This window comes from Enhydra lutris, unplaced genomic scaffold, assembly GCF_002288905.1.
Source record: "Enhydra lutris kenyoni isolate GAN:26980312 unplaced genomic scaffold, ASM228890v2 scaffoldscaffold20, whole genome shotgun sequence".
Taxonomy (NCBI): Eukaryota; Metazoa; Chordata; class Mammalia; order Carnivora; family Mustelidae; genus Enhydra; species Enhydra lutris.
In genome coordinates, this window is record NW_019154104.1 from 33,635,501 (window position 1) to 33,646,359 (window position 10,859).

General features: G+C 66.6%; 1 gene segment (V, D, J or C); it reads right to left on the bottom strand.

The window, feature by feature from the left end:
- Positions 1-2,000: 2,000 nt before the first annotated feature.
- Positions 2,001-8,788, bottom strand: LOC111148504. The segment is given in 7 exon segments: positions 2,001-2,084; positions 2,177-2,310; positions 4,173-4,505; positions 4,579-4,899; positions 4,993-5,316; positions 5,476-5,785; positions 8,342-8,788. Coding segments are annotated over 7 exon segments (1,953 nt in total).
- Positions 8,789-10,859: the final 2,071 nt, after the last annotated feature.

The following is a 10,859-nucleotide window of genomic DNA, read 5'->3' on the forward strand; positions in this document are numbered from 1 at the left end:
GTGTGGGGCCGGTCTCCTGAGAGCACGCGTGTGCACCCGTGTGTGTGTGTGTGAGTGCGTGTGTGTGTGCGTGTGCGCGTGAGAGCCGGGCGGGGCTGTGGCGTGGCCTCATCCTGTGTTCAGCCCCCACACCTGCTTCCTTGATGTTCTTTTCAGACCAAACCCTCCAGGTCTGGAACTGGCGTCGCACCTGCCGGGTCCTGGGAGTTGTGCCCTGGGCGGGAGGCGAGCTGCCACGGTCCGACCCCCTCAGCCTGTACTCTGGCCTCACTCAGGTCCCTCCGTGGTCCGTGTACACGTCTGTCCAAGTCCGCATCCAAGTCTGCGTCGGCGTCCAATCCGTGTCCACGTCCGTGTGGCATTGGTGTATGGGGCTTGGGGCACGGCCCTGAGCGATGGCACCAGCTGCCTGCGTCCTCCTAGTGGGACTTTGGTAGCTCCTGAATCTTTTCTTCCAACTCTTGGCCACATGATTTTTCCTTTCTGCAAAGGGCTGCTCCCATGCTCCCTTGTCCTGGGCCCTGAGCACTCTTCGTAGGTGAGGCAGCCTGTCTTCGGGTGTGCTGACATGGTCTCCCCGTCCCCAGTGCACTGGGCAGACACCCTACGGGAAGGCGCCTCCAGGCAGGGAAACCAGCTCTTCATTCTCATGCCCAGCACTGTGCCTGGCCGGTGGGCATCCCTCCAGCCTTGGCTCCTCGGCTCCAGACTGCTCGGGTTTCTTCTGGAGGATGGCGGTGGCCAGTCCTGGCAGCTCTGGCTTGCGTGTCTTGCTCAGCTCATGGGGACCTCCAGGCGGGATGGCGGGTTGGGGGCCAAGGACTGGCCCATGTGTGTGTGCTCAGTGGGTGGACAGATGCGGGGACGGGAGCACCAGTGGTCCCTGGAGGCTGATGGTGGTCCTGAATTTGGTGTGTGTGCAGCTGCGTTTCTGTGCTCTCCTGCACTGACCCCGGAAGAAGCTGCTTCGGGTTTGCCCAGGGGATGCTGTGGGTTTTACATCAGCAAGGGAAGGGGCAGGGAGTCTTGACTGGAGATGAGCAGAGCAGATGTGACCGGACTGAGCTCAGTGTCTCAGGGGGTGTCGAAGGTACGCTAGCAGCGAACAGCTGGCTGCTCACCGGGGGCTTCTGGCCCTGAGCTGGCCCCTGCTCCCTTCCCTCTGGCCCCTTGGCCACACCCTCGGGGTCTGCCTCCCACCCCCTTAGGTCAGGAGACGCCTCTCCCAAAGCGCACTCAGGTGGCGTGGGATGTGTAAGAAGGAACTTTACTGTGAAACTCAAAAGGGAGGCAACGGGGTTGCCAAGGTGGAGCGAGAGGCGAGGTGAGGCCTGGGTGGACGGGTTGGGAGTTGCTGGTTGAGGCGGGACCCGTGGGGAGCTCCTTGAGCTGGGAGAGCCCTCCTCCCCCCCGGAGTCCTGCACGCAGCCCTTAGCAGGCCCGCGGCTTCTCCCCAGGAGCTCTTCTCTGTCCTGCGCATGCCAGGGGCTGCCAGTGGCCAGTGGGAAGGCTGGGCAGGGGCTGGGGCTGGGCATAGGGGTGGGCACGGGGACCCGGTGCCAGGGAGGTGGGCCTGAGTCTGGGAGCGGAGGTCGTGCCCTGGACTTGGACTCTGCATCCTGGGTTCGGGTCTAGATGCTGCGTGGCGAGTGGGCTGCGGGCTTTACGCTCCTTGCGCTCTGGGGACTTCTCCATGAGAACAGGAGCAGCCCTGACCCCAGGACCAGGGAGGAGCCCAGGGCTCCATACCTAGGCCCAGCTCAGGTCACTCTGTGGGAAGGGCTTGTGCCCAAGGGGCCTGGCGTCTGGCTATGGTTGGTCCCCTGGGTGCCTCGGACCTTGGAGCCCAGCTGGAAGTTTCTGGATGTCTGTGTGCTGGCCTTGCGCGTCTGGCTCTGGCCGCTCTGGGGGCATGCATGCTCTCGTCCTCCCGCTGCCAGCAAGCAGACCGCCTCCAGCCTGGGGAGGGAAAGCGCGGCCTCGCTGCGCTGTGTGTGCGCCTAGTGGGCCGGCCGCGCGACGTTGGCGTAGTCTCGGACGGCCTGTGGCTTCTCCTGCAGGACGGCGGCCAGGACCCACTTCACCTGGGGGGAGGGCACGCGTGAGGATGGCTCTGCCGGGAGCGCTCCCTCCCCGGGCCTCCCACGCCCGGGCTGGGGGGGCCCCGGGCTCCAACCTTGAGCAGGGTGACGGCGGCACCGTAGCTGACGCAGAGCAGGAAGAGGGTGACGAAGGCGAGCAGGCTGGCCCACAGCTCGTCCAGCTCCGCACTCTCGGCGGACTCTGCACACAGCTCCTGGAGCTCCAGCTCTGCAGGCACGGGCCAGTCAGCCCTCTCTGGTCCAGCCTCAGCATGGGCCGGTGGGGGACGGCAGGCTTGGCCCCCCGCCCCGAGGAGGGGAGACAGCAGTGGCGCCCTGGCCTCGTCCAGACCGCTCGGAGCTGCCCCTGGAGGCCCGGGGGTCTGAAGCCCCATGGCTTTGCAGGTATGGGGTGACCTGCCCTCTCTCGGTCCACATCCCCAGCCCTGGCCCAGGCACCCAGCAGCTGTGCTGTCCCTGCATGGCCTGTGGACCCCCTGCCTGGCCTCCCAGCCCCATCCCCACTCAGTTTTACTCGTGGCAGCCTGAGGACCTCAGCAGCTGAGCTTGCAGGACCCGGGGTGGCCCCGGGAATCCATGCTGTGGGTGCTCAGAGGGGCTGGCCAGGCCATGTGCACCTTGTTGAGGCCTGAGGTGCCTGGAGCTGCCCCCTGGCCCTATCCCGGGGCCACTGCTGTCCCCTGGTTCCTCCTGCCATGGTCCCATTTTCTCTGCACAGTGGGCCTCCATGCTGGAGAGTGATGGCCTCTACATGGTCTGGGGCTCCCATATGGGGTGAAGGAGCCCAGTGCCTCCCACCTTGTGTGTTCTGAACGCGGGTCAGGTGTGTGCCGCTCTTCAGACAGACGTGGTGTGTGCACGTGTGCGTGTGTGCGAGCGCGGGGCGGGGGGACGTCGGGTCTGGGGCTGCGTGAGGCCTGCACACAGGTTTGGTGAATGACGGGGCTGGGCTTGGACCCCGGCTCTGACCCCTTCATCCTCCCGCCCTGGGATGGGGCCTGCAGCCTGTCCTGGGGTGCGGGTCGGCGGAAGAGGAGACGGAGTCCACACTCCAACCTTTGGCCTGTGTGAATCCATTCGTCCACTGGCTGAGGGGGGACTGGGGGGCCGGGGCCATGGAGGAGGGTCCCCGGTGGAGGAGGGAGCCCTCTCCATGGCTGTCTTGGGTCTACTGGCCCACGTGTGACAGGGAAGAAGGGCGAGGGAGGGGCCTGGGTGAGGAGCAGGCCGTGGGGGCTGCGTGCAAGCTCCCGGGTGCTCGCTGCGGGTGGTGATGGTGGAGCTGCCCTGGGACTTGCTGTGGCGGACGGGCGGCTGGGGTGGGTGTGACCTCGCGTGAGGCTGGGGGCCTCCCCGGGGCAGTCCGGGTGGCGTGAGGCCGAGCACGATGGGGTCCAGGTGCTGACCCCGTCCTGGCTGGCCACACGGGCAGGGCAGAGCGGTTGGAGGTGAGTTGTGGGAAGAGGCTTGGCTCAGGCCCCAGTGTGGGGTCGGGGGCCGGCCAGGTCCGCGTGTATGAGGGAGGTGATAGCCAGGGGACGGGTGGGGGCCTTCTGGGGTTTCTGCCTGCGGGTGCCAGCGTCGGGGTCTGACGTGGCCCATTTCTGCACAGAGGGCCTGTGTGTGTCCAGAGGGCGGACCGGAGACTGGGGAGCAGGCGGTTGGAGGCGGAGAGCTCTGGGTCCTCCAGGAGAGGGAGGGGCCGCGGGCTTGCTGGGGTGTGGGGTCCCTTCCCAGGGACCCCCAGCGCTTCGGGCTCCTCTGAGAGGGCACAACCACCAGCGGGGTGGCAGGGAGGGCCCCGTGACTTGGGTGGTGACAGTGGGCCGAGCCAGCCCGCAGCCCTGCCGCACCCCTCCCGTCCCCTGTCCCGGGGCCCCTGCCTCTGTGCCGAGACCTCCCGGCTCGCAGCCCTGCCCGCCCCCAAGAACGGGTGCGCTCAGGGCTCTGAGCGGACACTACGGTGTTTATTGACAAGGAGGGAGGGAGGGTCTGGCCGGCCCCCTCCCCTGTCCTGGCCACAGGCGCCTGGGGTGTGGGGAGGCCGGCGGGGGAGGGCACATCATTTACCCGGGGTTTTGGAGACCGTTTTCTTGACGACTCGCGACTCGGGCAGGGCCTCGTGCACTACTTGGCAGGCGAAGCTGTTCCGCTCCTCCCAGTCCCCCCGGCTGACCTCCAGGCGGCTGAAGACGAAGAAGGCGCGCCTGGCACCCGGGACCGCGTGGGGCCGCGTGGTGGCCTGCTGGCCCGGCTGGACGGGCCTGTCGTTTCGAAGCCATTGCACCGAGATGTCCTCGGGAAAGAAGTTCTGGATCAGGCACGTGAGGGTGACCCTGTCCGTGGTCCCCTTGTCCTCCTCTGGGGGCAGGAACACATAGACCTCCGGGGCCGCTCGCTGGCCTGCGGGCAGGTGCGGGGTCAGCCCAGGCTCCTGGGGGGGAGGCCTGCCCCCTCCCCTGGGCCTGGGGCTCACCGCGGGTCTTGGCAATGGAGCGCACGATTCTCTTGGGCAGGTCCGGGTGGTTCACCGTGCAGTGGTAGGTCTCGCCCTCGATCCAGTCCTGTGTGTCCACTGGCAGGGTGGACGTGACGCTGACCGTTCCATTGAACTGAGTCTCCTCCTTCTGTCCGTCTGGGTGCACGGGTTCCCCACTCTCCCGGGACCAGGTCAGGCTCATGCCCTCCGTGCTGGCCAGGTCCACCACCAGGCAGGTGATCTTGGGCGACTTGTGGACGTACAGGTCCAGAGGGCTGGGCGGGCTCAGGTAGCTGCTCACGCCGCGGGGGTCGGACTCTGCTGTGCGAGGGAGGGGCTGCGTGAGGGCGGGCTGCGACCCTCCCGCCGGAGCCCCGCGGGTCTGGGTGTCGACGGGCGGGACGCCCGTACCTGTGCACTTGAGCGCGTGGTCCTCAAAGTTGAAGCCCTGGTAGCTGACCCGGCAGGTGTAGGTTTTCTGGGACACCCACTCGCCCTGGGTGATGTTGAGCTCACTGTGGGTGGAGGTCACGTTGCCCTCCTGTGTGCCGGGTGCAGTGTAGGAGAACATGTTTGTGACCCTCTGCCCGTCCACCAGCCAGATGACCTCCATGTCCCCTGGGACGTAGCCGGAGATGAGACACAGGAGCTGGATGGTGGTGTGGGTGTCGCCCAGCGGGTTGCAGGAGGAGTGGAAGAGCTTCACGGAGGGCGGGCTGAAGTTCATGGCACAGGCTGGGGGTGCAGAGGCGGCGTGGCGTCGGCCTACCCGCGCCCACGGAGCTCGCCTGCCGGCCCGGCCCCACGCACGCCCAGCAGGACCAGGCAGGGTGGCGTGGGAGCCCACCCATCGCTCCCCCCGGCCCGTCCCTCCTACCCCAGCGCCCAGCTCACCGCTGAAGGTCTTGTTGATGGCGGGGGACGCCTCGAGAGCCACGCTGCAGGTGAACGTGTGTTTGGCCCACTCGCCCCAGGAGGTCACCTGGCTGATGGCGTTGTGGAGGCCGGAGGTCTGGTCGAAGGTGGTGGGGACGGTGGCAACACTCTTGTTTAGGGACCCCGTGTCCCAGGTCACAGTCACCGGCATCGGGAGGTAGCCCGTGACCAGGCAGCCCAGACTCACCGCGGTGGCACCGGCCATGCCTTTGCAGCAGGGGGTCAGGGGGAACACGGACAGGCCCCGGCTGGTGGCTGTGAGACGGGGCTGGCGTCAGCTCACACCTGGGCACCCCCGTCGCGGGCCGGGCCCACTGCTGACCCGGGGCCTCCCGCTCCCAGGCCCCTGGGGGAGGGGTCTGAGAAGGAGATGCGTGGGGCAGACATGGGGGGCTCTCACGTCCCTCCTCCAGCCTTGGGGGCAGATGCTCGTTTGGGCTCTCATTCCCTGATTCTGCTGGAAACACCCTCTGATGAGCCATTGTGCTCCTGTCGGAAGCAGTGGCTGCCCTCAGCCCTGAGAGGCAAGAATGTGGGGTTCTTGGGGCATACGGGTGTGTGACCCCTCTGCCCCTGGCCAGCCAGGCCTCTCTGGTCCCTACTGGCCCTGTGGAGCTTCCAGGGACCCTGACCAGGGACCCCATTCATGGGGAGAAGACCCCAGAGCAGTCCTCTCCCCGTCGGTGACCTGGGTTTACCTGCGCTCCCCTGGCCCTGGAGCCCAGACCCCAGCCCATGCTGGCCCTGCCTCTCAGCTCCCCTCTGCCCTCCTGTCCAGGGAGACCAGTCCCATGGCCTTGTGTGGGCACCTCTGAGGCCAGAGAGACAAACCGGTACCATGTCCAGCCTCACTAGCTTGGCCCAGGTCCGAAGAGCCAAGGTCCAGGGGCCCACCTTGGTCTAGCCTGGCCCAGGTCAGCCCAGGATATTCCATTTCAAGCCAGACAACTCACTGGAGTTCAACCAAATTCATTCAGCTCAGCTCAGCTCAGCCTGCTGGCCGGGCTCGACCCCTGCTTGGCTGCGATCATGAGAATCCCACGACCCCAGCCACTGGGCCTACAAGGCTGGGGACTTCATGTCTCCAGGGAGACATGACTCAGGGAGTCATGACTCATGACTTCATGACTCAGGGAGCCCACCTCAGCCCAGCCCAGCCCAGCCCAGCCCAGCCCAGATTAGCACAGTTCAAGCCAACCCTGTCTAGCCTGGATCCCCTCAGCCCAGTCCAGCCCAGTTCAGCCCAGCTCTGCTCAGATCAGCCCAGTACAGCCAAGTCCAGCCCAGCTCAACTCAATCTAGCCCAGTTCAGCCCAGTACAGACCAGCTCAGCTCAGCCAAACCCAGATCAGCCCAGTTCTGCCCATTTCAGCTCAGCTCAAAGCTCAACCCAGCTCAGCCCAGGTCAGCCCAGCTCAGCCCAGCTCAACCCACCTCAGCCCAGCTCAGCCCAGGTCAGCCCACCTCAGCCCAGCTCAGCCCAGCTCAGTTCAGCTCAAGTCAACTCAGCTCAGCCCAGTTGATCCCAGTTCAGCCCAGTTCTGCTTGGCACAACCAAATCCAATTCAGCCCAGCCCAGCCCAGCCCAGCCCAGCCCAGCCCAGCCCAGCCCAGCTCAGTGCAGCCCAGATCAGCACAGTTCAAGCCCACCCTGTCTAGCCCGGCTCACCTCAGCACAGTCCAGCCCAGCCCAGCCTAGTGCAGCCCATGTCAGCCCAGTTTAGCCCAGTACAGCCCAGCCCAACCCAGCCCAGCTCACACAGCCCGGTTCAGCTCAGCCCTCTTTAGCCCAGCTCAGACCACCTCAGCCCAGCCCAGCCCAGCCCAGTTCATCCCAACCCTGTTTAGCTCAGCCCAAGTCAGCACTACTCAGTCCCACCCAGTGCAGCTCAACTCACCTCAACCTAGACCAGCTGAGCTCAGCTCAACCCAGCTCAGCCCAGTAGAGTCCAGCTCTGCCCAGCCCAGCACAGCCCAGCGCAGCCCAGTTTTGCTCAGTACAGCCCAGCCCAGCCCAGCCCAGCTCGACTCAACCTAGCCCAGTTCAGCCCAGTACAGATCAGTTCAGCTCAGCTCAACCCAGCTCAGCCCAGTAGAGTCCAGCTCTGCCCAGCTCAGCCCAGCGCAGCCGCGGCAGCCCTGCCCACGTCAAACAGGCTCAACTCCTTCAGGCCAGGTAGCCCCTTTGTTTCCCAGGCTCGTCTCGCTGGTCCCTGGTCAGGGGCCCAGGATTTTCTGACTCAGCTCAGCTCAACGATGGTATGTGTGCCACAGTTTAGCTTGGCCTGGTTCAGCTGGGTGAGCCAAGGGGAGCTGACCCAGGACTGTCCTCCCAGGCTGCCTCAGATCTGCTCCATTAGACCTGCCTGCCCACGCTCTGACCGTCCCGCTCAGCCCAGCCCAGGATGGTCCCCGCCAAGGTGGACTTTTCACCTGACCCGGGTCTCCCTGGCTCCGTCCACTCAGCTCAGCTCAGGTCACATGGCTCAGGAGTGCCCGGCTCAGCTACGAGCACCCAGGCTGCGGAAGCCTGTCCTACGCGGGGCCCGCGGGGCCCACCCTGCCCTGTCCAGCAAGCTCGTCCGGCTTAACTCTACCCAGCTTCCCTCAGCCCACTTGGTCCCGTAAGATCGGCCCAGTCTGGCCCGACTCAGTCCATGCAGGCAGCACAGCTCGGCGGAGCCCAGAGAGACCCGCTGGCCCAGCAGGGCCCGGGGTGGGCCAACCCCTTCCACAGAGCTCCTTCCCCTCAAGCGGCACTGGGCCCGGCCCAGCAGCCTGGCTCTCCTTGTCGACGCTGCCTCACGCTACCCTGTTCACACACCTGAGGACGTGGCCGGTGCCGCCTGCCATCCAGTCCAGCACAGGGGCGGCTTGCGGGTGCTTTCCCTGACCCTGGGCTGCGGTCACTGCCTTGCTTGGCCACAAACAAATCCATGCTCAGGGCCCTGTCCGTGCCCTCTGCGCAGTCCTCCACCCTCTTGGCCTTGGGCGCTGGCCTAGCCCTGTCGTGTCTGAGGTTCTTGGCCCTTGTCTTCCGCGGGTCAGTGCTGGGCATTCTCTTGCTCCCCTGTGTGCCTGTGCAGGGAACAGACACCTGGGAGACGAACAGTGACCAGGAGGCGCTGTCCCTGCTGGCCGGGCAGTGGTCCGTGCAGCCCGCCCCTGCTGTAGCCGGGCCCGTGGCTGTGGTACCCCAGGAGCCCGTCCTGGCTGTCCACAGCTCTCGGGACAGGCTCCCGGACGGCTGAGGTGAACCATCAGTAACCATGGCTGATATTTTTGCGTCCAGAGTGGAGCTCTGCCTCAGTGCCCTGGCTAAAAACGGGGTGGGAACCCCCGGGGGCCTCCGCAGCCCTGGAAATTCCCCTTTCTCTGTGTGTTCTTGGGAAGTGTGTCAGCAACGTTGGAGTCCAGGTGAGCCCTGTGCCGTGGACGCAGTGGGCTCCTCTCCATGGCCTCTCGTGTGCTCGCTCCCCCGATGCCACGGCTGACTCGCTGTGCCGCACACACCGTGGTGGTCACCGGGATGCCCCAGGAAGGGAGGGGGCGCCGGGCGCCATCACTGCTGTCCCCAAGGCAGCCCTGCGAGGAAAGGGTCGTGGCTGCTTTGGGCACGAGAAGCCACAGCCTGCGTGGCCACGTGCCTGGACGTGGATGCAGGGGTCCTTGTGGCACGTTCCCTTGTTCCCAGTGTCCCACTGCCTGGAGGAGTGGGCTGGGGGAGAGTGTGCAGGGCCGAGAGTCCCCCGGCCCGCCCTGGGCGTCCTGCTGGCAGGGGGCCTCCCGCATCGTCCTCACACACCTTCCCGAGCCCGTGTCCTGCCGCTGGGTCTCTTACTGGGGCTGCAGTTGGGTGGTGAGTCCAGGGAGGACCGGCGGGGACTGTGGGCAGGCTGGGCCCACCGTGCGGTTGGCCGGCGGCCCCGGAAGACGGCTGTGTCTGGTGCAGCTGGGGTGGACTGTGTCATGGATCTGTGGGTGTCACCACGGCTGTGGGGACCACGGAGTGGCATCGGATGCTGGTCCTTTGGGGCGGCGTGCACTGTTGACGCACCAGCGACGTGTGTGCAGCTGTGGTGGTCTGGGCTGGGCCTCACCCTCGCACTGCGGGCATGTCCTGCAGGCCTGTGTGTCCCGGAACCCCCGGAAAGGCTGAGCGTCCACTCGGGGAGGCCGCGATGGGGGGCCCTCCCAGCGTGCGCTGCCGCCGGCCCCGCTCCCCGCGTGCACTCCTGCGAGGCCTCGTGTGGCCGTTTGGAGCGGGAGACACCAGGGACCCACCCTCTGGGCCCAGCAGCCGAGGCCAGCACTGCCCGTGCGGGGAGGCTGTGTGGAGGTCGCCTCTGTCAGGTGTGGTGCCCTCGGGGGGACACTCGGGCTCATTTAGAAGACGGGAGGTGCCGCAGCGTGGTTGGGCCGGACAGGCCTGGACGGGAGGCCTGGGGCAGACGGGGCCCAGCCCGACCTCCCTGCTCCCCCAGGGCAGCCTGGCCCAGCCTGTCCTACCCCACCCTTGGCGCTGGGTCAGGTGCTGCGTGGGAGGCGGAGGGCGAGCGCCCGGTTCCTTGGAAGGGCCCCCGGTTCTGAGAGAAACCACAGGGCAGGCAGAGCCCCACCCTGCAGCCGGCCGCCCCCGCGGGCCCAGGCCAGGCGTGGCCAGTCCGTGCAGCCTGCACACAGGGGAGCGCGCCGGGCCTGGCCTCCACGGCAGCCCTGGCCCACCCTGGCGACCCCTTCTCATTCTTCCCCGGCTGGGGGCTGGGGCCGCCGTGCCCAGCCAGTCTCCGGGCTCTGTGCCGAAGACACAGGACGAACCGTGTGGAGGCTGCTGCTGGCCCTGTCGGCAGCCCAGCCGCCCTTGGGGTCCTGCGGTCTTGGAGGACAATGATCTCATCTCCTCCTGGGTCCCACCGGGGCAGCTGAGCTCTGAGCTCACGTGTCCGTGCCGACCCCGCTCTGCTCCTCTCTGGGGCTGTGGCCCTGCCCTGCCTCCAGCATCACCCTGGCTCGTCCCCCTTGTGTCCAAGACAGGCCTGGCTGCCCGACCCAGCAGTCACTGTGCCCTCAGCCTCGAGGCTCTGGCGTCACACCTTCCTGCCTGTAGAGGTGCCGAGCGTGGCCCCACGAAGCTGCTCCTGTATTCACTGGCCTGGGGCAGGTCTGCACCGAGACGTGCTGCTTCTCAGCTGTGCCCGTGTGTGCGTGGGAGCCTCTGTCTGTGTGTCAGCAGCTGGAGCCTCTGTTCTTGGGCCTCCTGGCTGGTGTTCCCGTTGGGTCCTTCTTAGTTTCCTCCACAGGTGCCCAGTCAAGGGATCAGCTAAGGGTTTGAGGAGAGCTTA